General features: G+C 34.8%; 3 protein-coding genes across 3 annotated transcripts in view; 2 read left to right on the top strand and 1 right to left on the bottom strand.

Annotated features, from left to right (window-relative positions):
- The window catches only part of LOC129754206 (uncharacterized), a 29,167-nt gene extending 22,550 nt beyond the window's left edge, over positions 1 to 6,617 (top strand). The window contains exons 4-6 of the mRNA XM_055750110.1: positions 1,699 to 1,808; positions 1,927 to 2,006; positions 4,056 to 6,617. Of these exons, the coding sequence (XP_055606085.1) occupies positions 1,699 to 1,808; positions 1,927 to 2,006; positions 4,056 to 4,219 (354 nt within the window). The 3' untranslated portion in view covers positions 4,220 to 6,617. The remainder of the gene's footprint in view (positions 1 to 1,698; positions 1,809 to 1,926; positions 2,007 to 4,055) is intronic.
- On the bottom strand, positions 3,957 to 5,656 carry LOC129754205 (microfibril-associated glycoprotein 4-like). Its single transcript, XM_055750108.1, has 2 exons — positions 5,418 to 5,656; positions 3,957 to 5,359 (listed from the first exon to the last, which is right to left on the bottom strand). The coding sequence occupies exons 1-2, from the start codon at positions 5,579 to 5,581 to the stop codon at positions 4,621 to 4,623; spliced, it is 903 nt and encodes a 300-aa protein (XP_055606083.1). The 5' UTR covers positions 5,582 to 5,656; the 3' UTR covers positions 3,957 to 4,620.
- A 9,050-nt stretch (positions 6,618 to 15,667) lies between the features above and the next one.
- On the top strand, positions 15,668 to 16,959 carry LOC129755823 (microfibril-associated glycoprotein 4-like). The gene is made up of 4 exons (XM_055752499.1): positions 15,668 to 15,855; positions 15,975 to 16,081; positions 16,141 to 16,385; positions 16,447 to 16,959. The coding sequence occupies exons 1-4, from the start codon at positions 15,725 to 15,727 to the stop codon at positions 16,840 to 16,842; spliced, it is 879 nt and encodes a 292-aa protein (XP_055608474.1). The 5' UTR covers positions 15,668 to 15,724; the 3' UTR covers positions 16,843 to 16,959.
- The last annotated feature ends 9,458 nt before the right edge of the window (positions 16,960 to 26,417 follow it).

Raw genomic sequence — 26,417 nt, 5'->3', positions numbered from 1 at the left:
GGACCATTGTAAGGTTTCTAATCCGTGTTCTAAATCTGGCTACAATTATTCTTTCGTTCATCGGTTCCCATCTAATGAGGGCCGCATGGGCTTGCGAACTTAAAAGGGAACTCCTCGGTCCCGAGTAGCGTGTTCTTCTCGTATTTTAGAGTAAAACCATACTTGCCCGGACTGTGTCTTGTGTTCTACAGTGTCTGGCTGGGCAAGGGTCAAAACATTACAAGTTTCAATTATATTTCGTGTTTTTCATGCCAAAAGTGGTTGCCAAAGGTCCAATTCGGTTATTTCTTCTCTCAGTTTCCTTATCGATTGATTTAACAGGACTCAGGAGCAGTAGGTAGTTAGCCTATGGTCGTTAGCCATAGGTCCCCATGTAAATCGCTACCTGAGGAATATTATTCGCGCTTGGTGGTCTTGCAATTGAATCTCAAACGTAGAACTGCATCGCCGATGTCATTAAATGGCGCTAGAAATCGATATTGGGGAACGTAAGTGGAGATGGATGGGACATACGTTGCGAATAGATGTGAACGAGATTTGCAGAGAGGCGCATGACTGGAATACAGAAGGCCATCGAAGGAGAGGCAGACGCCTGATGCTGGTGGCGGCGAAGCCTAGAGCCAATATCCGAACTATCGACGAGAATCTTGACTGGGACCAAGTGAAGATGATGGCTACGGATCGTCGACAGCGGAGGTCTTTTACCACTGCCCTAAGCATCGGAGGATCGACGAGGGAACATTTAGTAAGAAATTATGTCCTTAAAAAAGCTTTAGCATTGAATGCAATATTCAATAAAAAGTTGTAGTTCGTCTATTCAAGTTTTTTGTTAGATTTTGCGAATAAAATGAAAAAATCCGGGCTGTTTTCAATGAATATCGGGAAACCGAGCTGGACCGGAGATACCGGGCAAGTCCGGGTGAAACCGAGCAATCTGGCAAGTATAGTATAAGTGCATAATAGCTCATGTTGAGAAAACACGCATTTCAGTTGTTGTGTTTAGCCATTTTCCATATGTTTTGTGAAAAGTTCAATTTTTCTTTCGAACATGAAAGTAAAAAAATCTGAAAAAAACACACAAAAAAATGGAATCAGATACATTGTTTGGCGTTTTTAAACGGCATTACTCAAAATCGATCATTTTTACATTTATGTATCTCATTGGCCCTGGAGGTCCATATTTCTGTTCGCTTCAACATTCATACATAAAAGCACCAGAAACATTATTAAGTTGATTTATTTTTACTTTAGATTAATTAAGGATTGGTAAAAAAATGTCATTAAATCTTATCATATAACTCAATACGCAGTAAGCAACGCTAGTAAGACAAATTGAAAGAGTTCACATGACGTAAAGCATAAAACAACTGACTGTATGCGAAAGCTTCTGGAATTTATCGGTTATTTCATCTGACCGCGACCAGTAGGACGTACCCACTGTGTATACTCTTGCAATAGCGGAAATTGGCTACAAAAATGCATTTTTATTTCCACTGACTGTCGGTGTGTGCTCTCTTGATCTTGCAAAACATATATTCAACGAATGTTATTCATCATCATGGGTGTCACATTTGCAAGTATAATAAACGTCACGTACATACATGCCACAAGTTTCACATCAACACAAACAGAAGGGAACAGAAGAGAAAAAATTGAACAAATTTATTTTGGTGAACATTTGCATCCTTCCGTTTTCAGACCGAGCCATCGAGCCTGACGGTGCTCATCCAGTACTACTGTTACCTGTTTTTCATTTCCAATTTTGGCATAAATTTCATACTTTACTGCATTAGCGGGCAAAATTTTCGGTGAGTATGTGAAATTGGGCTTAAAAATATGTGCTGCCTACAACCCGTCTAGAATCCATTCACCAAACCCCAATATCCAGTGTTTTCCACCCATACGTGAAATTGTTTGTATTTTCAGGAAAGCTGTACTGGAAATGTTCAACCACGCGAGAGGTTTGACAAAAAGTGCGGAGCATTTCAGCGGAGGAACGCAAACCGGTACTGTTGAATTTCAGTTTCATGTTGTTTTTTGAAGATAAAATAGAAAGCCATTAAATGAATTAAATGTAAAATAAACCCAGGTCGTAATCGAAGTTTTGCCTTACGTTAATGCTTTTCTCATTTTTTTTATTGTTACTTAGGATTTATTGTTCTTGAAGGTTTAATATAAAACACATTTTCCAAAGGTAGATTTTTTGGACAATATGGTTTAAAAGATGTACAGGCAAAAAAAGACAAAAAAGACAAAAAAGACAAAAAAGACAAAAAAGACAAAAAAGACAAAAAAGACAAAAAAGACAAAAAAGACAAAAAAGACAAAAAAGACAAAAAAGACAAAAAAGACAAAAAAGACAAAAAAGACAAAAAAGACAAAAAAGACAAAAAAGACAAAAAAGACAAAAAAGACAAAAAAGACAAAAAAGACAAAAAAGACAAAAAAGACAAAAAAGACAAAAAAGACAAAAAAGACAAAAAAGACAAAAAAGACAAAAAAGACAAAAAAGACAAAAAAGACAAAAAAGACAAAAAAGACAAAAAAGACAAAAAAGACAAAAAAGACAAAAAAGACAAAAAAGACAAAAAAGACAAAAAAGACAAAAAAGACAAAAAAGACAAAAAAGACAAAAAAGACAAAAAAGACAAAAAAGACAAAAAAGACAAAAAAGACAAAAAAGACAAAAAAGACAAAAAAGACAAAAAAGACAAAAAAGACAAAAAAGACAAAAAAGACAAAAAAGACAAAAAAGACAAAAAAGACAAAAAAGACAAAAAAGACAAAAAAGACAAAAAAGACAAAAAAGACAAAAAAGACAAAAAAGACAAAAAAGACAAAAAAGACAAAAAAGACAAAAAAGACAAAAAAGACAAAAAAGACAAAAAAGACAAAAAAGACAAAAAAGACAAAAAAGACAAAAAAGACAAAAAAGACAAAAAAGACAAAAAAGACAAAAAAGACAAAAAAGACAAAAAAGACAAAAAAGACAAAAAAGACAAAAAAGACAAAAAAGACAAAAAAGACAAAAAAGACAAAAAAGACAAAAAAGACAAAAAAGACAAAAAAGACAAAAAAGACAAAAAAGACAAAAAAGACAAAAAAGACAAAAAAGACAAAAAAGACAAAAAAGACAAAAAAGACAAAAAAGACAAAAAAGACAAAAAAGACAAAAAAGACAAAAAAGACAAAAAAGACAAAAAAGACAAAAAAGACAAAAAAGACAAAAAAGACAAAAAAGACAAAAAAGACAAAAAAGACAAAAAAGACAAAAAAGACAAAAAAGACAAAAAAGACAAAAAAGACAAAAAAGACAAAAAAGACAAAAAAGACAAAAAAGACAAAAAAGACAAAAAAGACAAAAAAGACAAAAAAGACAAAAAAGACAAAAAAGACAAAAAAGACAAAAAAGACAAAAAAGACAAAAAAGACAAAAAAGACAAAAAAGACAAAAAAGACAAAAAAGACAAAAAAGACAAAAAAGACAAAAAAGACAAAAAAGACAAAAAAGACAAAAAAGACAAAAAAGACAAAAAAGACAAAAAAGACAAAAAAGACAAAAAAGACAAAAAAGACAAAAAAGACAAAAAAGACAAAAAAGACAAAAAAGACAAAAAAGACAAAAAAGACAAAAAAGACAAAAAAGACAAAAAAGACAAAAAAGACAAAAAAGACAAAAAAGACAAAAAAGACAAAAAAGACAAAAAAGACAAAAAAGACAAAAAAGACAAAAAGACAAAAAAGACAAAAAAGACAAAAAAGACAAAAAAGACAAAAAAGACAAAAAAGACAAAAAAGACAAAAAAGACAAAAAAGACAAAAAAGACAAAAAAGACAAAAAAGACATAAAAGACAAAAAGGACATTAAAAATCTTTGATCAACGTACATCTTTGAAACGGAGTAAAAAAAATGTGTAGTTCTTTTTGGTTAAGAATTTTTAATATTTTTAGACAGTGTTGAATAAATAAGAAACAATTGTGTTTTTTTTTCAAAAAACATTTTTAACCGAGTTTAGCTTTTCATCCGAATAATCATTTATTAATTTTCCAAACAGAGATCCTACGAAGTTCCGGTTCGTTGCTACCGCTGAAAAGATCCAACACAATGACGCAGCATCATCGGGCCCCATTCGAGCACGCTTCCGGCAGTTGTTCGTGGAACAGGACGGACAGTTCGGATTTCCCGTCATCTTACCTGATGTCCTACCACCATCCTTGATGAAAAAGTCATGCTTCCTTCCGGCGCTCATCGACATCGAAGAAACAGACGGAATTGAGCATCCACATGAAGGATTTAAGCCCGGTTCCGGTCCCAGATGGTGGAGTTGAAAAAAGTTTTGCTGAAAGTTGCACTTGAAGGTGTTTATTTACATTTTTTCGAAATTTGAACATCGTGATTACGTGTTAATATTACCAACAATTAATTTGGCCTTTTTTGGTGATTGTATTTGAAAAAGTAAATATTTTTAAAGAGTAATTAAAGAGAAATATGTATGTTTTGAAAAAAAAAAAAATGTGAAAGCTCTTTAAGCCGATCCTTCCAAATATTTGAATTCAATTCAGAGTTTTTAATGGGTTCAAGAAATCTCGGTTATGATTTCATGCTTGATCTGATTTTTTTTAGTTTTTTCTTCTTATCATCATCTTGGACTCTTTCAGCGAATAGTAATGTCCTTGAAAGGCGTACCAGCACATCATTACAGCATACTCGGTACCATTACCTCTGAGATACAATCCATTCAGATTGCTGGAATGACATTTGACATACCACCAGGCACCACTGTAGACAGTTGCACAGTTGCTATTTTCGAGATCATCGTTATCGCGATCGAACGTAGAAAAGCGCGCATTTTTGTGTGGTGTCAGAGAATCCCCCGCGGTGCCGCTGTATGTTCCAAGCTTTGATAAGGCGTAGAATTTCTGCTCGCTATCGATAGCGAATTCGCTGTATCGTGCTTCTACTCGTTTTCCCTCCCAGTCTTCTAGCACGACGAGGAGCTCATGAGGCGCACCAAACGTTAGCTGATGTATTTTATCAAGTCCTAGCCAGAATTCCCCATCCAGATGGCCGAAGCCTGATTTATATTCATTCCATGTTCGCAGAAAATTGACCGATCCGTCAAATCGATGCTGGATTACAATCCATCCGTTGACTTCAGAGTTCTGGTCGCATTTTACCAAAAATGGCTCTTGAAAACCTAATTCAGGTTGAATCACCTGAAGTGCTTGACTTTCTCTTCGACATGTTTTTGGAAAATTCAAACTCTTCGGCCCAACAACTGAACTCAACACATTGGAAGAAACGCTTTCTTTCAGTTCTCGAATACTTGCGGCGATAGCGTCGATCTGCATTTGTGAGCTAAAATTGTAAAAAAAAATGAGCGAAACCGTCTATGTAGAGTTCAAAATTGTCTTACCCAAGATTAGTCGAATCTAATTTAGAAAGCAGCAGCTCATATCCAAACCCGCAACCTTTATCTTCCGAATTGGAAGCTCCAGCTGGAAAACCAAACACCGCCACCACACACGATGCTAATTGTGCTGCAACGTAAAAGTATCGAACCGAAATTTTGCTCCTCATGGTCGGAGTTGTTGTTCTTGACTAAACAACTTATGTGCTGTGGATAAACGAGACCGCGTCGTTAAGATGTTGCAACGAACTGGTAAAAAAAAAGTCTGATTGAAACTTAAATACATCCTCTGATCAAGCGGAAACAGCATTGCGGCAGACTTCGTTCGAATTAGGTTAGGAAAATTTCATAATTTCATGAAGAAATTTAGTGTAGAAACCAGAGAGTAATTTTTCTAAGCCTTAGTATGTACAATTATTGTTGATTTCGTGAAAGCCTGGACATTAGAATGAGTCGATTTGGGGTCGTTTTTGAATTTCACAAACCCTGGGGTCTAGTAAGCTTCGTCTTGGTTCAAAACTGATCCATGATTTTTTTTTGCAGAATTTTGAAGTAACGTTATGTCCTTGTAGCTTTGAATAGAAAAATTGAATGATGTTTACTGAAAAATCAACCTCGTTTTTATTTCCTCTGTGGAACCTTGCCTGCTCATGATTTTGTGCCAATTTATAAATTCTTTCAAAGAAATTTTTCGCTGAAAACTTTGTTAAAAACCGTTACTTCGTATCTTAGTTAGTAAAAAATGTATTTGCTTTTTAACAGGGGTAAATACCAGATGGTTTTGTTAAAAATCAGGACAACGCGAAGAAAAAAATCAGGATTTTTCAGGATACCTATGAAATCGTAAAAATATTATGCAGCTTTGTTTAGATTGCATAAATAAAGGCGAAATACAGGTGCTGTAAACGGCTTAATTCATGCAACAGACGTGAGCAGTTTCTTGGCTGGCCTGCAGTTCATATCGAAAAATACCATTTAAATATTATCTGAACCAATTTTAATCATCGGTTATAACGACTTTAACTTTTTTAATGACGATTTGTTCGAAGTTTTCATAGTTCAAAAATCAGGACAATTCGAAGAATTTTGATAAATCAGGACGGTTTCTCGAAAATCAGAACAAATCCTGATAAATCAGGACACCTGGCACCTCTGTTCGCCAGTCACGCTGGAGAAATGTTGACATGTAGAGCTTGGCCAGCCACAAGCCGGTGAAATCTATTATCTATTATCTTTCTATTATATAAAATTCTCTTGTAACGGTGTTTGTAGTACTTCTCCTCCGAAATGACCCAAACGATTCGAATGAAATTATTTTTAGAATATTCTGTAGTCATGCGAATCGGTTTATCTATATATAAAAAAAGCAATTTCTGTATGTTTGTTTGTTTGTTTGTTTGTTTGTTTGTTTGTTTGTTTGTTTGTCCTCTATAGACTCACCCGTCTTAAGGGCTAGAGAGCTGAAATTTGGCATGGATGCTCATTAGGACCAGGAAGGATGAAAAATGTTTTTAGATTTTCGGAGGACCCCTTCTGAAGGGGGTCGTCCATAGAAGACAAATATTGTTTTCGCGATATTGACGTTACTTTTCGTCGGATCGTGTTGAAAATTTGCTTATGAGTGTTTTGAAAGACGAGCAATTGATTTCAGGTGTCAAATTATGTGTAAGGGGTCAGCCAAAGGGGTCATCCATATAAACTGTTCGCTGTTTTTGCGATATTGACGTTATTATACGACGTATTCAGATGAAAATTGGTACACGATAGTTTTGAGTGGCGTGCAATCGATTTGAGGTATCAAATTCAGTGTAAGGGGCCGGCAGAAGGGGTCGTCCATATCAACTTTTCAATATCTTAGTGATATTGACGTTTTTATACATCGGATTTGGATGAAAATTTGCACATAGGAGTTATTAGGGACAATCAATCGATTTCACTTATCCAAATTACAAACAGGGGTCAGCCAAAGGGGTCGTCCATATTACCTATTCAATGTTAATGCAAAATGGTCGTTATTATACATCGGATTCAGACGAAAATTGGTACACGAGAGTTTTGAGTGGCGTGCAATCGATTTGAGGTATCAAATTCAGTGTTAGGGGCCGGCAGAAGGGGTCGTCCATATTAAATTTTCAGTATCTTAGTTATATTGACGTTTTATACATCGGATTCTGATGAAAATTTGCACATGGGAGTTATTAGGGACAAACAACTGATTTCACTTATCCAAACTAAAATCAGGGGTCGGCCAAAGGGGTCGTCCATATTAACTATTCACTGTTGATGCAATTTTGTCGTTATTATACATAGGATTCAGACGAAAATTGGTACACGAGAGTTTTGAGAGATGAGCAATGGATTTCAGATATTAAATTCAGTGTAAGGGGTCGGCAAAGGGGGTCGTCCATGTTAACCTTTCAATATTTTTGCAATATCGTCGTTATTTTACATCGGATTGGGATAAAAATTTGCACACGGTAGTTTTCAGGGACGAGCGACCGATTTCAGATGTCAAATGCTTTGCCAGGGGTCGTCCATATAAATGAATTTTTCACAGTTTTTAGCAATATTGACGATATTATACTATGGTACAATGCTTTGAAAATTTGCACACGGGAGTTTTGAGGGAAGGGCAATCGATTTCAGTCATCAAAGATTGTATAAGAGCCCCCGAAAGGGGTTTAGCTTTTTGGCAATAATTGCGTCGAACTTTATACACGTGATTTTTTTTGCACGGTCAAAGGATTACTGATTTCAAATTTAGTAGCAGACGACAGACAAAGTCATCGACCAAAATTTTTGCAATTATTACTTAACAATGAATTCGGAAGTGCATCTGGAAAATGCTTGGCAATTGGCTCTCATACAAACTATTCATGACATATTCCAAGTTGAAAGCGAAACGGAGTTCGTATGGGATCAGCTAGTCTATATATATAAAAAGCAATTATCTGTATGTTTGTTTGTTTGTTTGTTTGTTTGTTTGTTTGTCCTCTATAGACTCAGCCGTCTTGAGAGCTAGAGGTCTGAAATTCGGCATGGATACTCATTAGGTCCAGGAAGGATGAAAAATGTTTTCAGATTTTTGGATGACCCCTTCTGAAGGGGGTCGTCCATACAACACAAATATGGTTTTCACGATTTTGACGTTATTTTTTGTCTGATCGTGTTGAAAATTTGCACTTGAGTATTTTGAAAGACGAGAAATCGATTGCAGTTATCAAATTTAGGGTCAGGGGTCGGCCAAAAGGGTCGTCCATATTCACTGATTAATGTTTTTGCGATTTTGACGTTATTCTACATTGGATTGAGATGAAAATTTCCGCATAGGAGTTTTGAGGGACGCTCTTTTGCTTTCAGGTTTCAAATCTTGACTCAGGGGTCGGCAAAAGAGGTTATTATCTGTTCACTGTTTTCACGATATTCTCTTGATTGAGCATAGAATTGTAATGAAAATTGACACATGGGAGTTTAACAGAAAAGATAATTGATTTCAGGTGTCAAGTTTTGAATCGTGGTCAAAAAAAGGCCGTCCATGTCAGTTGCTCACTGGTTTCGCGATATTGTCGTGATCATGCATCGGATTGAGATGAAAACTATAAACTATGAGAAATTGACTCCAGGTAGCATGTTCCGTGTCAAGGGTCGGCGAAAAGGGCGTCTATATTCACTGTTCACTGTTTTCAAGTTCCTGACGTTATTTTACACATAGTTTGAAAAGAAAAAATGGCACAAGGGAGTTTTTAGGAACGTAAAGTTGGTTTCAATTATCGAATTTCGCGCCATGGGACAGAAAAAGAGGGTTGAAAGTTCAGTGTTTTTTGCAATAATTTTGTTGGAGGCAGTAAATTGATACCAATTTGAGTGTGAAGGTCAAGCAAAAGAGTCGTGCACATAAAGAAATAGTACATGTTACTGCCATAATGTCTAGATTTTGCAACCGATTGAGAAGAAAACACTCTCACATAAATTTTAATAAAACGCCAATCAACCGTTTAATTTGAATTTCAAGTAATAGTAATAGTAGCAAATTTAAACACTGTTGAATTTTTTCCCCAAAATTGTCGAAAGAATGTTTCGAATTCATTTTCTAAACTCATTCTGACGTACCAATGATTTAAAGCGAAACGAAGTTCGTACGGGATCAGCTAGTATCGAATAAAAACAACACAAAGTCGCATCAATTGTCCGTAATAATTAAATTTGTAGTTTTTTGAATGAAATAAAAGTCATGGCTTCCATTTTTTCGAGATTTTTTTTTCTTTGGGCGGTTTGTTTTTCGTCTCCAAGGTCGAGGCGTCGCGAGCAGACGTCGTTAGAAGATAGTAACCATGGCATAGCATACTGATCAGTGAGCATATTTTGGCGCGTATTTCTCAACCAAACATATTTTCGATGCAAGTGGTGGCGATGTGATTTTTTTTGTTCTCGATTCCTAGCTCATTTCTAGAGCACATGGTTAAGAATGACGCCAAGATGTGACTCAGGTTGACATTTTGCTGATCGAATAAAACATAGGTATAATATTTGTTTTGCCAAAATCTGAAATTGAAAAGTCAGCCATCCATTTTTAGAGATTTTCTTTTCTTCGAGGGGTTTGTTTTTCGTCTCCATGGGCGAGGCGTCGCTAGAAAACGTCGTTGCAAGATAATAGTAACCAAAGCATACTGTTCATTGATCGCTGGAAAAATTTGAAAATTAGGCGCCTATGTCTCAAATAAGTACCTATATTTCTTATGCACGTGGGGGCGATATGCAACCAAGATGTGTTTTTTTTTTCTTGCTTATTTGTACACAGCACTTGGTAATAAATGACGCCTAGATGTGACACGGATTGATATTTTATCGATCGAATCAAAACCATATAAAAGATTTCAAATATTAAAACCATTTTTAATTCGTGTTAATTTAAGTAGCAAATTGTTGCCCAAAAAATATAAATTTGGTAAAGATCAATATGAAATAATGTCATGACACTTTGCGGACGTTTGAAAATAAAAAATTGGGAAGTTTAAATTCAATTTCGTATAATCCAATACGCCTAGAACGCTAGACACATTAACTGAACAAAAGTCTATTCTGTTCTATTTTGTTTACTTATAGAGGATTTTAACCAACTTGGTCATTCGTCCTCTCTACAAGCGTTCTTTGAAATAGATTAGATAGGATTGAAGTTTTAAAAGGCCGAATGAACTATTTGATTTTTCGCAAACGTAAATTGAAGTTATCAATAAAATAATCTACTTTTTAATAACCAAAAGTGAGGATATGCATTTTCCGGAAGAATTTTCAATTAAGAAAATAGACTAGAGCAAGTGCAAACTATCAACTTTTACAAAAAATGTATACATTATTTCTTCATCTAAAAATTGTTGGACCCAAAAAAAAATTTGATTAAATAAACTTAACTCATTCACCAAAAAATGTTTACAGGTTTACTGTTTGTTAACACACAATTGAAGTACAAAGTTAACATGAAAAGTGTGTTTTTGTTTAACATATTTTGGCTATATAGAAGAGACTTTTAATTCGCTTTTTTGTTGAAAAGTTTTTTTTGTGATTGATATTCCAGGGGCAGAAGATTTTTATGATGAACTTTTAATATGACTTGCAAGTGTTAAAAATAGTATTAATTCCTGTAATTTCTTAGGTGGAATAAGTGAAAACGCGCCATTTAGCAATGAAACATCTACAATTTAAGAATTTTATCTCCTAAATGGCCAGAATGGATATCCCGAGTATTGAATCTGAAGCGGATATTCAAAATTATTATAAAGATCTTTGTAAATCAAGGTCTTTTGGTTGAACAGCATTTAGTGAAATTGAAGTACCAAGCATTAATTTATTCCGGAGAAAAACTTAGGATATATCAATGAAAGTTGATAAAACAGACAAACAAGAACAAGTATTAAATTCATTTTAAAGTCTTTTCACTGACGCATCTGAAAAAGAACTATGTGATTTCACTTGCCCCAATAAATTGGATAAATGTATACTCCGATATTTCTTTTTGTCAACATAACTAATATTTTTTTTTTGAAAATATTACTTTTTTCAGAGAATATGAAAATTGAACTGAGGTGATATTCGTAAGGATTTAACCGGTGTTTCATTTTTGAAAATTAACATTTACAGTAAAAAAGACAAATAATTTTTATTAAAGTTTTGTTTATATGATAATTTCCAGGAAACAAAATGAACTCACGAAGCCTGAACAGATTTTTTTTTTCGATGTATTAAATTTAAAAAAAAACTGCTTTCCAATTAAATGTTATTAAATCTCAAAAATATGACATAAGTCTAAATGAAATCGCAGATCACCACCAACAATGTTCAGGAAATTTTGAAATCAGAACTGCTTCAATTAAAATCTTTAAAATAATGGGTGATAAACATATGTTTTCCTCTTTTCAAAACCAATCGTTTCTTTGATTCATTGGGTTAAAGTTCAAAGGAATTAATATGCATTTTTTGCTTGAATAAAAAAAAAAGAATTTGCAATACCCAAAATCGCCAGATTTTATGTCATGACAAGTGCTGTTTGGAAGCACTTTAAGTTGAAATGTGTAAAGTCTATAACTTAAGTATCAGGCGAATCTTTTTGGAAATGATTTTTGTGAAAATATGGATCTTGATTCAAACTGCTTCGAAGGATGAGGATGGTGAATAAAAAGCTGTTTGAAAATGGTTAGTAAAAAATCTTTTCTTATGTTTTTTAAATTCTTCAGCTCTAAAAAAAAAACACCATCCAAAGCTAATTGGGAGCTAAAAGCGCTGCGTTAGGCAAAATATTCGGCAAATACTCCAAAAATTGTCCCGATATTAAAAACAATATAACAAAATGGAAAAAACTACTGAATGGATTACAGCAAATGAAACATACATATTATCAACATACAGTTATTTATTGAACAAGTTACAAAAATTGGATTTTAAAAGACCCGTTGAGTTTAAATTCTTTGGTTTAATTTTGATAGAATTGAGCAGAACGATTCGAGTAAAGGGAAAGAAGGGAAATATAAAGAAAACTAGGAAAAATAGAAAATGGACGCCAAGTTGAACATGGTAAGGCGAAGTTTACCGGGTCTGCTAGTCTTATATATAAAAATGGAGGCATTTTCTTTGTAACAACATCACGTATGAATGGTCGGTGGGAATGAAGTGAAATTTGGTATCCGAGGGGTTTTTTGGGTCAGAGATGGTTTGTATAATAGTTTCAACAATCTCACTTTTTATGAAAGGGGGTCCCAATACAAATTCATCTTTATTTGTTACGATTTCCATAAGAATCTATTCGCGAGCACGATGCAGTAAAGGACGTGTAGATAAAATTAAACATTATTTACGATTTATACTTTAGAAGGTAAAACAAAGTTTACCGGGTCAGCTAGTCTTTTATATATTATATATTATCTATTATCGTTTTTATCCGCCATGCAAGTAGTGGAAGTTCCGTCAATGGAGTACGAAGCCGTTCTGTGCTGATTGAAAAAACTAGTCAGGTCAAACATGAAGGGCGAAATTTATCAACCTTAGGTACTCATAACGATGATTTTGAATTGAGTCGTGGACCAAAAAGAGCCTTCGACGTAACATTAATCCCATAATGCATTATTTGAAAAAATAAAAAAGGACAAACACCTATTTTTGTTGCAACAACTGAGTCGAATAATTTGCCTACTTTGTTTTCGGCTCTAGCTCTTCTGTTGTTAAAATTAAAGCCCTAGGGCTTTAGTTAAAATGGCCTCCAAGCAAGTGGAAAGGCGTTTAAAAAAATTCTTTGATCAGATAGCGAAAAAGCTCAATCTGCCTCAAAGGACTGTGGTGCTGAGAAATTTGAAAACATAAATTGGTTGGTTTGGCAAGCGATAAGCTCTAATTGAAAAAAATAAATAATCAAAGTTTTTTTTCAATAATTTAGTGTGTGTGAATTTCATGAAAAAAAAAATGAAAATAAACAAAGGTACCGTTAAATGGGGTAAGATTGTAAACTTTTTTCAATATTTCTCGATTATTTTTTCTTTTAAGGGGAATTTGGCATGTTTCATATTTTTAAAACCATTACTGAACTTCTGTAAACGTCAAACATGGTTGCAAAAATTCATTAGACTTCTTTGAATTTGATTTAAAAATCCATTTTTTCTTTGTTTAGAATTTGATGCTTTGGGGTAACATTGATCAGTCTCTATTTTGACGGTTTTAATGAGTTTTCTTGGTCATAAAAGATACAAAACACCTTCATAATATGAACATACACAGTAAATTTTTGCCTCGGTTTCCAGCAAAAAAAATTGCTGGAAATGTTCAGCAATCCAAATGTTCGCTGGAAACCAGCAATCGGTTTTCGAATTGCTGGATTTTTCAGCAATCGGTTGTGTTTTTGTCATTTTTGCTGAAAAATCAGCAATCGGTTTTCAAATTGCTGGACTTTCCAGCAATTGATCTAGTTTGCTGGAAAATCAGCAATCGAGTTGTCACATTGGAGTTTGTTTGTTTTCGTACGCTGAAGCAAGGAGAGACTCTATTTTACGAATTAGATTAGATTAGTTAGATTAATATAATTATTTTCATGTTCCTCTATATTCTAGCAACCGGACATAAGTCAAGGGTGAGTTTTTATTGGACAGATGTCATAAAAGATACTAATCAGAACTCTTTTCTCAGGTTGCGAATGATCAACACTTTGGCACAAAGCTGCCACTCCAGGGCCGGTGTTGGAAAATTAAAAAAAAAATCTTGGAAATAAATGCAAACATAATTTAAAAATGAAAGATACAAATTCTTTTTCATTGCTCATTATGTGCACAGGCAGTAATTAATATTTAATTTAGAATTGAAATATAAATTTGGTACTAAATACAGCTGGTTGTTTTGAAAGAAATTGCTGGCTTTCCAGCAATTTGAATTGCTGGAACCAGCATTAACGTTTGCTGTTATTTCCAGCAATTCAAATTACTGGAAATTTTGCTGGAGAGTCAGCGGGACAAAAACCAGCAACATTTTGCTGTGTATGCTAATAATTGATAAACTAAGGCAGTTCTTGTGTTTAGGCCAAATAACAATTAAAATCGGAAGATGGACAATGACGCTTCATAAATTAAGGAGCTAAATTTTTAACATTACTTTTGAAATTTATCTACAAAAAAAAATAAGAAATTTTGCCTTCATTCAATTTTCTAGGCCCTCGCACAATTTTCCTTTGGATTTTTCCTTCATACTTGAACATTTGATAGGGTTTTTAACTTTTTGTCCTAAAGCTTAGTTATTTTAGAAATAAGACACTTTCTTTTGTTAATAGTTCGTTAACTATTAATCGAACATTCATAATTTAGACAGATCTAAACAATCTAAAAGATCTAAACTTTAGACCTAAACTATAAATTCACTATGAAAAAAAGTTGAACTGTCATATAAATCAACCTGCTGCTTCTAAACCCTTTGATTTCATCAGGAAGGGTGTTTCTTTGCGAGCCTTCGAAAAAATAGATATTTCAAGAGTTATTTTCATTTTTACTTACATTTGAAATTTTCAAAAACAAACCAAGTTTTTCCCAGTTTGATACTCAACGTGTAGGTTTTTAAACGTAGAAAAAAGTTATGAGATATTTTAACTTAAGACTTAGTTATTGATGATTATGTGGAAAAATTTTATGCACACCCGGTGATCCCGTTTTACGGTACTCTAAACGTTATATTTATATGGTTTGAAGTACATTTTAGGGTGGAACCTTTAACTCTGAATGGTCGAAGAATTGCATGAAAGATTGTAAAAATTTGAAACCCTCATGGAAGAAACAAGTTCAAAACAATTCGAAATGTGTTTTAAATTTCTATTTCTCGTTTATGTTACATCAGAAGAATTTTAACTGCCACAAATCAACTGATAAATAAATGTTCGGGTGACTAACATACAATTGTTTAATGATCAACTGTTTAAGTTTCCGCAGATAAACAAGATTTATTGTTTACTGATTCTGAGGAATTTCTCTTACGAACCACTAACCGTTATTGGTCTCCATGTCTGCACTCTTGATGCTGTTATCTTATTCGTCGTTTATTGATGGTGATATATTTTCTCGGCCTAATTTGTCATTCTCAGTAGAAGCAAAGATTACCAGAATTGGGGTTCCCCCTTTGGAAGCTGCAGAACTACGGCAAAAGTTTATCCAGAAAAAAAAGGTTCAAAAAAGTCAAACACTGCCGATGTATGGTATAAATATGCGTTCCCGCCAGAAACGAAACAGTCACGGGCATCAGGGTATTAGGTGCGGGCTAATTCCATTTGATCTCTTCTTGCAGAGTAAAACTGCACCATGATATATTTCTTGCCGGCTTTAGTGGCGTTAGCATCTAGTGCGGTTTCTTCGGCTGCAAAAGATTCTACCGGATGTACAGGGTATGGATTTGAGATCTTATCTGCAAGTCTGGAATCACTTAGCAATGCGTAAGTATAAGATATTTAGGTAATGTGCTGGGAATTAATAACCTCGTATGATTGTTTTAGTTTCTTTTGGTTGAAAGTTTAACATTGAGAACACTAAATTATGTTTAATTCCGTTGCAGAGTTGTAAAAACTGATACTTCGATTATGGAAAGCTATTTGAAAATCCGTAAAAATATACTCGATATGCAAACGCGCCTTGTCGAATCCGAATGTGGCAAAAGAACCGGTGAGTTTCATTTCTAATTTTTCAATTGTTGGTTTTTGATGTGCTTTCTCCGTGATCAGCGTTACCTGTATCTTGTGACCAAATCGAATCCCGTAAATCGGGACGCTACCTCATCAATGTGTCTCCCGGATTGGATCACCCGATGGAAGTTTTCTGCGACCAAGAATTCGAGGGAGGCGGATGGTTGGTGTTCCAGAATCGCTTCAATGGGGCAGTTGAATTCTTTCGTGGGTGGGAAGAGTACAAAAATGGATTCGGATCCCTTGAGGGAGAATTTTGGCTCGGCTTGGAAAACATTCATAAGGTTTTTACTGATTTTAACAATTTATCTACTTTTAGATTTTTACGCATTTTTCTCTCTTCAGATTACATATTCGGATCAGTACGAGCTAGCAGTTGTGATTGAGGACTTCAAAGGGGAAAAAGCTGTTGCCAGATACTCTTCTTTTGCCATCGGTGGAGAGTCCTTGAAGTATAATCTAGAGAAATTGGGCACCTTCAGCGGAACGGCGAATGATAGCTTAACCTATCACAAGTCGGGTTCTTTTTCTACCTTCGACCGCGATAACGACGAACATGAATCGCACTGCGCATCCGTTTATTTGGGCGCCTGGTGGTACAGGGGTTGTCATCTCAGTAATTTGAATGCCCGATATGATCCTGCCGGCTCAGCTAATAAGATAGTTGTCTGGAGATTGTGGAAGGGTGATACACACCGGCTGAAGAAAACCAGAATGATGATCAGAAGAGTTCGCAATTGAAAAGAATTTATGGAATGAGCTTCGGTTTCCTCGAATCAAAGGCCTTGATTAAATTTGATTAGATACGTATTAGGCAGTGGAACTTTCAACAAATACAGTGGAATCCAAATAAATTCATTCTGTTGTTTTAGTACATTGAGGACCGGGAAAGAATTCAAGCCACAAAACACCAAAATTTGAAACTCTTTATCTTAGAAACCACTGGACTAATTTCTAAAAACTAGGTTTTTTTTTGTTGTTACCGGAAGTATTATGAATAATTTTGTAAAATAAAGTTGCATTATTAAACTTATACCAATGTAATACACTACCGGGAAGCGAAAAATAGGAATCTCGTATTTGGTTCTCAATGTGTTCAGTCTTCTGTGTAGATCAACAATTTAAATACTGTTCATCTTCTCAAGCCTATATAAATACAGTAGGGTGGCATTTGATGTATGGGAAAAAAGTTATTGACCGAATTTTGAAAATCGACCATATACATTTTGTAGATTGGTCCAAAAACTGACCTGGGCAAAATTTCAACTCAATCGAACTTGATTCAGGAGTGCCTCAGTGCTTTAAAGTTTTTGTTTTCGACCCTCAAAAATCATCAAAAAGTTGACGTAAGGTAATCGGAAAAATTGGAATTTTATTGTTTTGCCAAATGATTCAGATATGCATGGAACGTCAAGATCTGGTGTTATCACTGACCATGGGAGCTTTTAAGCACACTAGCGACACCATGGGTGGTATGAAAAAAACTGCTTTTGCTAAACTAAATCGAGCAGTCGAGCAGTCGAGCAGTCGCTTAAAGCAATTGCTTCGGTTGTTATGAATAAAATTTTGTTGACAGCTGTTTTCTCAGTCAGGAGCTTTTACTTTTAGAACAAGCTAGTTTGGTATGAATAAAGCTCAAATCTGAAGCAATTGCTCGACAAATCTCCTAGCAATTGCTTTATTTTCTAAGCATGCTTGGTAGCAGACTTTTCCAGTAAAAAATTCTTTAATAACGTCATGAATTTATCAAATTAGCAATATTTCACTTCAAAACAATTCAAAAAGGCATTTTCAACATGGATAAAAAAAATTCGAAGTGATAACCCCCGTTGTATAAAATCATTCGTCTAGGTAAAATTAAACAAATCAATTAGTAAATATTTCAAATTAAAAAAAAATCTGGCTATAGTGGAAGAAGTCCCAATTGGCTCAAAGTAATAAATAAATTGTAATAATTTAAAAATTTATACAGATCTATCTATTATATATAATTCTCTTGTAACGGTGTTTGTAGTACTACAATTCCTCCGAAATTATCCAAAAGGTTCGAATGAAATTATTTTTAGAATATTCTGTAGCCATGCGAATCGGTTTATATCGAATAAAAACAACACAAAGTCGCATCAATTGTCCGTAATAATTAAATTTGTCGTTTTTTGAATGAAATAAAAGTCATGGCTTCCATTTTTTCGAGATTTTTTTTTCCTTTGGGCGGTTTGTTTTTACGTCTCCAAGGTCGAGGCGTCGCGAGCAGACGTCGTTAGAAGATAGTAACCATGGCATAGCATACTGATCAGTGAGAATATTTTGGCGCCTAAAATCTGAAATTGAAAAGTCAGGCATCCATTTTTAGAGATTTTCATTTCTTCGAGGGGTTTGTTTTTCGTCTCCATGGGCGAAGCGTCGCTAGCAAACGTCGTTGCAAGATAATAGTAACCAAAGCATACTGTTCATTGATCGCTGGAAAAAATTAAAAATAAGGCGCCTATTTCTCAACCAAGTACCTATATTTCTTATGCAAGTGGGGGCGATATGCAACGTAGATGTGTTTTTTTTGCTTATTTGTACACAGCACATGGTAATAAATGACGCCTAGATGTGACACGGATTGATATTTTATCGATCGAATCAAAACCATATAAACGATTTCAAATATTAAAAACACTTTTAATTCGTGTGAATTTAAGTAGTAAATTGTTGTCCAGAAATATGAATTTGGTAAAGATAAATATGAAATAATGTTATGACATTTTGCGGACGATTGAAAATATGAAATTGGGAAGCTTTACATTCAATTTCGTATAATCCAATACGCCTAGAACGCTATACACATTAACTGAACAAGAGTCTATTCTATTCTATTTTGTTTATTTATAGAGGATTGAAGTTATCAATAAAATAATCTACTTTTTAATAACAAAAAGTGAGGATATGCATTTCCGGAAGAATTTTCAATTGAGAAAGTAGACTAGAGCAAGTGCAAACTATCAACTTTTACAAAAAATGTATACATTATTTCTTCATCTAAAAATTGTTGGGCTCAAAAAAGAATTTGATAAAATAAACTTAACTCATTTTTTAAAATCATTCACCAAAAAACTGTTTACACGTTTACTGTTTGTTTGCTCACACAATTCAAGTACAAACTTAACATGAAAAGTGTTTTTTTGTTTTACATATTTATATGTAATTATTTCATTATTGTATTCGGATATTCAAAATTATTGTAAATGTCTTTGTAAATCGAGGTCTTTTGGTTGAACAGCATTCAGTGGAATTGAAGTACCAAGCATTAATTTATTCCGGAGAAAAACTTATTAAGGATATAGCAATGAAAGTTGATAAAACAGACAAACAAGAACAAGTATTAAATTCATTTTAAAGTCTTTTCATTGTCGCATCTGAAAAAGTCCTATGTGTTTTCACTTGCCCCAATAAATGAGACAAATGTATCACTAATCACTAATCACTAATCGTACTTCCACAGCCAGAACTTATGTCTGAGTCCCAAAGAACAATAAATGCGAGTTATTATTCTTCTTGTCTTTGTTCATGTGTTTGATTATTTTAACATAAAAACATTAAAATGATCAAAAACATAAAATGGTTGGGCCTACCATGGAGCAGAGAACGCAGAGACATCTGGAACACAGGAACAGGAAGAAACGTGGACCACCAGTACCATACGTTTCAAATGGGCAATATCGTTGGAAGCATGCTAAGATAAATGCTTCTTGATGGATAACCATGCGTCTACATGACGCGTAGCTTCACCAATTAGACCATTCTTGCGTGGCTGGAAATGATTTATTTTGTACACAGAAATCACAAAACCTAAGAACCTACATCACATCCCACAAAATGCCTCTTACAAAATGTGACGTAATTAACAAAAATTATTTTAAAATTCAATGATTTATTATTTTTGTTCAACTGCTTCGGATTTCAATGTACAATCATTTCTGGTCATCGACCAAGGATAAAGCGCCTTTACTCGCTCTTGAAAATAAAAAAAGAGAATCGGAAAATATTAATAAAACATAAAACCTTCGAGGTCTGCTTGGAACTCGAAAGGTTTTTCAAAAATGTTACCCTTATAATAGAAATAATGGGGATAATCATCGAGAAAAAAAATTACCAGGTGCAGAGAACTTATGCGACCCAGTGTCCTGTATTCAGATATATAGACAAAGGAACATTTATATAGGAGATCCTATTTGGCGGACGGGGTTGGTAAGCAATTAAAATTAATAAATTATGGTGTAAAAGCATATAAAAATTTTAAAAAGAAACGATCTCACCAAGGTTAATTAAATGGTTTTATATTCCATCGCTGCCATCTTTCAATTAATCCGGATTCCAGTAATCTTGAGACAGGTCGCTACTGAGAATTTCAATTTTCAATATTACTATTCTCTGCATTTTTGTCAATCGCAGCAACCATCGGTCAATTCCAACAACATTTCCATCTATCCTTCTGCCTGTCAGCTCGTGGGACGAAAATTATAGATAGGAATTCCAAAGTAGAATACCGCTTTACCGCCGCAACCCCCCCCCCCCCCCCCTTTTTCAATAACTTTCATTAACAACTCTTTATGAACTTTCTGCTTCCATTCGATGATGACACAATTTGGACACATTTCTTTGTAAATCTGCACTTGAAAGCGGCATTGATATGTCACTAAATCTTCCAAGACCAAACCAATCTTCGGAAATTGATATCCATGAAAGTTTCTTTCCAATTAGCGGCTCGACTCTAGGAACACCATTCTGCTTACTAGGAGAAATGTTAGTCAGATCAAATTCCTTCGCAGACGTTTTGGATAGCCAAATTTATGGAACATTTTCAAAACATTTTTCACTTTCCCCACATTAACCAACATACACTTTAAAACTACTAGTTTCATGAGTGTTCATTTTTTCTTCATCGGCATAGAAACCACAAAAGATCTTCCCATCTAGCACCTGGTTCCGATCACAAGAAGCCACCAGCCTGGAACTCCAAAAAAAAAAATCGTCATAATTTTACAACACAACTACCCGCGCTCTTCTGGTGGTCACTTTCATAAAGAACCCTGGCTGCTTTCCATCCGTTGGTAGCAATTTTCAATCGATTAACATTAATTTATTGGTTTGAAACTTTATTTAAATAAAATTTTCGCGGACGGAGAAAAAAACGCGTGTTGTTCGCACGAGGCATGGCCTACTCCAGATAACAATTTCAATGAATATCCCCAATAAATGAGACAAATGTATACTTCGATATTTGCTTTTGTCAACATAACTAGGTACTATTTTTTTTTTTTGAAAATATTACTTTATTCAGAGAATATGAAAGTTGAACTGTGGTGATATTCGTTAGGATTTGACCGGTGTTTCATTTTTGAAAATTTAGATTTACAGTAAAAAAGGCACATAATTTTTATTAAAGTTTTGTTTATATGATAATTTTCAGGAAACAAAATAAACTCATCGAAGCCTGAACAGATTATTTCTTTTCGATCTATTCAATTTAAAAAAAAATCTGCTTCTCAATTAAATGTTATTAAATCTTAAAAATATAACGTAATCCTAAATGAACTCGCAGATCACCACCAACGATGTTCAGGAAATTTTGAACTGCTTCAATCACAATCTTTAAAATAATGGGTGAATATATCTAAACATATGTTTTCCTCTTTTCAAAACCAATCGTTTCTTTGATTCATCGGGTTAAAGTTCAAAGGAATTAATTTGCATTTTTTGCTTGAATAAAAATAGGAATTTGCAATACACAATATCGCCAGATTTAATGCCATGACAAAAGCTGTTTGGGAACAATTTAAATTGAAATGTGTAAAGTCTATAACTTAAGTATCAGGCGAATCTTTTTGGAAATGATTTTGGTGAAAATATGAATTTTAATTCAAACTGGAAAAAAAATTGAAAATGGTTTGTAAAAAATCTTTTCTTATGTTTTTTATTTCTTCAGCTCTAAAAAATACACCATACAAAGCTAATTGGAAGCTGAAAGCGTTGGGTTAGGCAAAATATTCGGCAAATACTCCAAAAATTGTCCCGATATTAAAAACAATATAACAAAACGGAATAAATCTACTGAATGGAATACAGCAAATGAAACATACATATTATCAACATACAGTTATTCATTGAACAAGTTACAAAAATTGAATTTGAAAAGACCCGTTGAGTTTAAATTCTTTGGTTTAATTTTGATAGAATTGAGCGGGACGACTCGAGTAAAGGGAAAGAAAGGAAATGTAAAGAAAACTAGGAAAAATAGAAAATGGACGCCAAATTGAACATGGTAAGACGAAGTTTACCGGGTCTGCTAGTCATTTTTATATAATTTGGTTATAATCCTAAGATTTAAAAAAAAATCTAAATTAAAATGCGCGCCTATTGCTATTTTTTTATACATCGGATTATCCCGATCCTAATACATGTGGAAGAGCTTATGATAAATATTAAAGTTAGGTAAGTTTTTGTTTGACAATATTCGAATATGTTTTCATTTTTCTTTAAACATCAACATACGAGCACGCATTTATCAAAAAAAAATCCGGTCGTTCTTACACCCACCAACCGCTTCGTCGAGTTCAAGGCTACTTTAGCCGTACTTTTCAATTTTCTGATCGTCTTCTTTCATTTTACTTTAGAAAACTTCAGATTCTGCTGGTTAGATAGCTCTATTTTTCGTAGCAAAAGCTATGTTCTAAGACTTTAGTACACATCCGCTAAGAAAATGTTTATTCATACCAAACTAAGCAAATGCTTTGGACTTTTGCTTTGATTGATTGCGAGCTAAGTAAAAGCTATCGAAGCAATTGCTAAACCTTATTCATACCACTACATGTCCTCGATAGATAAGTTTAGATTAGTTAAGAAATTTTCGGAGAGCTTTTGAAAACGGCCATACATTTATCCTAACTACAAAACGTCAAACATTTACCTGGCATCGCGGATAGTGACGGAACACTCAATTTCGTTGGTTGGATAATTTTTCCAACAGTACGCAATGTAGATTCCAAAGTGCGCATCGATCGGTTTGAAGAAATGCTATCCCATCTAAAAAGTGCCACCTAACTTTCAAAAAAATATGGGGAACTTCTACGATAAAATTGCGCAAAACAGGTACATTTTTCCTACAAAGCATTTAATTGTAAAATTTTGCAGATTCGTAATTTACCGTCGGTTTTGCGAACCTGCTGAATTTGACAAAAACGAATAAGCTACAAAATTGTTGATTTTTTGTTCTATGTGGCATGTCAGTGTGATTAGTGGTGCTATCTCGAAAAAAAAAAAAACATTTGTTGGCCAAAGATCGACTTGTGGGTCGTTGTTCGGAAAACCAAAGAAAGTTGATTTATTACCAAAAGTTTTTTTTGCGAGATAACACCAGATCTTGACGTTTCAAGTATTTTTAGCAGGCCCTAACAATTTCACTTTCAATCATCAACCGTCACTCGACAACGAGTAGGGGAAAGTCGGACAAAATGCGCATACTCAATACTCATTATCTCCCTCAGTGTTGCAATTTTCTGAAAGCACGGAATGAGAACCCGAGCAGACATTTATGGCAAAATTATAGCAAATTTTGCTATCACGCCCTGAGAGCCAAATTTGCTTTCATTTTACTTGACATAAGGTGGTACACAGCAAAAATGAGAGCACTTTTCATACATGGTTAGCAAAGTGATGCCTAACTTTGCTAAAACTGAGACCTTAACTACACCTCGTTTTTCGAGAGCTTGAAGAGCACAACAATGCCAATATAAGGCATCAAATAAATTTCATTTACAGCAAAATATGGCATCTTTAAACTCTCAATATTTACGAAAAACGAGGTGCCCGAGCAAACTTTTAAGGCAAAATTATATCTACTCGAGCAGTCTTTAATGAAGGGTACTAGTACATTGACAAAATTGGGATCTCACTTTTCTATACTGTAGCACCTTAATTCTAGCAAAATTGTACAAAATTAAGCTAGCAAAGCATGATAGCAAAATTGGTGTTTTTTCACCGCAAAGGGGATAGTATCACTTTCAAAACATAGGAACGTATTATGAATCGCCTTTTGACAAGCAACTGCATTTAGGCGATATTCATGGTACATTGAATGCTCATAAGAATGGATGAATGATACGAAAGGAAAAATAATCGCCTGCATGGCAAACGTTGTCATATTTACAATCCGCTGGAAACATTATAGCAAATTTGACCGTCAAGCTATGAATATGCATAATTTTTCAAATTTCAAAGGTTGTTCATGTAAGGTTTGTATGTTTGTTATGCAGCTTTTGGCGTTTTTTAGCTCTCCACAATAAATGCTTATCAGAATATGAACATAAATACAGAATACTTAGAATTTAATTTTCAGAAAAATGAATCATTGAATCATGACGTAGTATACGTAAAGGCGTTTATTCTCTCACTGCGTAATGATAAAACGACGAATCCGGAAAATTTACACATTAAGATGCATAATATAAGATTTTAGTTCCTGCTACGAATGTCCACAACCTGTTACCAAATATGTACTAACCTGAAAAATGTCAATTTTTTTTTGATTAGTCTAAAGCAGAACGTTTTTCAGCGAGTGTTATTTCTTTAAAATTCCATTAGGATGATTAAAAACGTTTCAAATTGTGGCAAAGAACTTACCTGTAGTCACTTATTGTCGAATTCCAGACGGCCTATACTATTACATACAGTAAAACCGTTGAGATTCTGTATTGCTTTTCCTTTGGTTTTCTTTATCCTTCCTCTTTTTTTCACCCTCCGGTTGCGAGATTACTGTTGAGCATCATCCGTGCAGATTGTGTACTAACGCATTCCTCATGTGTTGGGCAATCGACGACTGATCCACAAATAGGGATTTCCTCATTGTTACGGCCACGATTCCCTCTGGCTGCACTATTAAGTGAAACCTAAACAAATCATTGCACTTGGAGCCCGGCGAAGAAGGAGGAAAACGTCAACACCTATAAAAACAATATGACTTGCAATTGCGGGAAAAAAGTATGTGGATAGACTGCTAAACACATTGTTTAAATATCGGTTGAAGAGTTATTTGATTACTACGTTTAATTGGAAACTATAAGGCACTAAATTGTAAGTAACTTGAAAGCCATCGATAAAACCTATCTAAAATGAAGAAATTTTCTAGCTTTAAAGCTGTTCATACTGCTACGGGAAAGTGTTTTTTATCCGACCGAATCACATAACCTTGTCACGACGTTGAGCCGTGACAAACTTTAAAGAATTTATCGTATTTAAAACCTCAAGTTAGTCGCAGATCTAATTTCGAGATGCCCGGAACGAGGAACCGTCCAAAGTCATCATGCAAGTTATGCAAGAACCCGGATACCCCAAATATGGTAGAATGCGAAAAATGCCTTGGATGGTTTCACTTCGACTGTGTTGGCGTGGGAGATTCTATAGCAGATCGTCCGTGGAAATGCCCTGACTGCGAGAAAGGCGGGAAAGATGCGACGGAAGGTGCTTCGAAAAGTGTCGATGGTAGATCCCAGATATCTCGTGTAAGTAACACGTCATCTACGCGCGCAGCAAAAGCTGCTCTAGAGCTGCAGGTGTTAGAGGAAAAAAGGCAGCTGGAACTTCGACGGATTGAAGAGGAAAAGCGCCAAGAAGAAGAAGAAGCCGACCTTGAGCGAAAGCGCCGCGAAGAAGAGCGTGCATTCGCAAAATCGCAACTGGATCGTAATAAGGCTTGTCCAGAAACCCTTCGGAAGTTAGAAGAAATGTACCTGGAGAAAAAGCATAAAATATTAAGTGCGCAAATCGACGAAGCAGGCAGCCGAAGAAGCGGTATAAGCAGTTTTCCACCCACACGAACCAAAGAATGGGTAGAAAGTCTGCCATCCATTAGCGGTGACGAAAACCAAGAACCGGTGCTCAAAAAAAAGCCACCGATGAACTCAACGAGCCTTAACAAACCACCTGGAAGAAAACCTGAGTTCGACATTTCGGAACTTCATCCGGTCAGTAGTGGCCAAGAGGTTGCTACTCCGATGCCTCATCAGCAAGATCGAGAAGACCAAATTCCGCCAAGGAGACGAACACATACTGAAGCCCAGCTCGTGGCTCGTCAATACCTACCGAAGGACTTACCTCCCTTCACGGGTAGCCCAGAAGAATGGCCCGTGTTTTATAGTAGCTACGAGATCGGAAATAAGGAATGTGGATTTTCCAATGTGGAAAATCTCCTTCGGTTACAACGCAGCTTAAGTGGTGATGCTTTAGAAGCAGTACGAAGCAGTCTACTAGTACCGGAAATGGTTCCACATTTGATG

The sequence above is a fragment of the Uranotaenia lowii genome, chromosome 3 (assembly GCF_029784155.1).
Source record: "Uranotaenia lowii strain MFRU-FL chromosome 3, ASM2978415v1, whole genome shotgun sequence".
NCBI classification, from domain to species: Eukaryota; Metazoa; Arthropoda; class Insecta; order Diptera; family Culicidae; genus Uranotaenia; species Uranotaenia lowii.
This window is presented reverse-complemented; position numbering and strand designations above follow the sequence as displayed.

Bases quoted from the DNA above. Each gene is read 5' to 3' on its own strand.
- LOC129754205 (XM_055750108.1), bottom strand. From the start codon at position 5,581: ATGAGGAGCAAAATTTCGGTTCGATACTTTTACGTTGCAGCACAATTA. The intron at 5,360-5,417 runs GTAAGACAATTT...TTACAATTTTAG, and splicing joins TTAGATTCGACTAATCTTGG to CTCACAAATGCAGATCGACG.
- LOC129755823 (XM_055752499.1), top strand. From the start codon at position 15,725: ATGATATATTTCTTGCCGGCTTTAGTGGCGTTAGCATCTAGTGCGGTT. The intron at 15,856-15,974 runs GTAAGTATAAGA...ATTCCGTTGCAG, and splicing joins CTGGAATCACTTAGCAATGC to AGTTGTAAAAACTGATACTT. The intron at 16,082-16,140 runs GTGAGTTTCATT...CTCCGTGATCAG, and splicing joins CGAATGTGGCAAAAGAACCG to CGTTACCTGTATCTTGTGAC.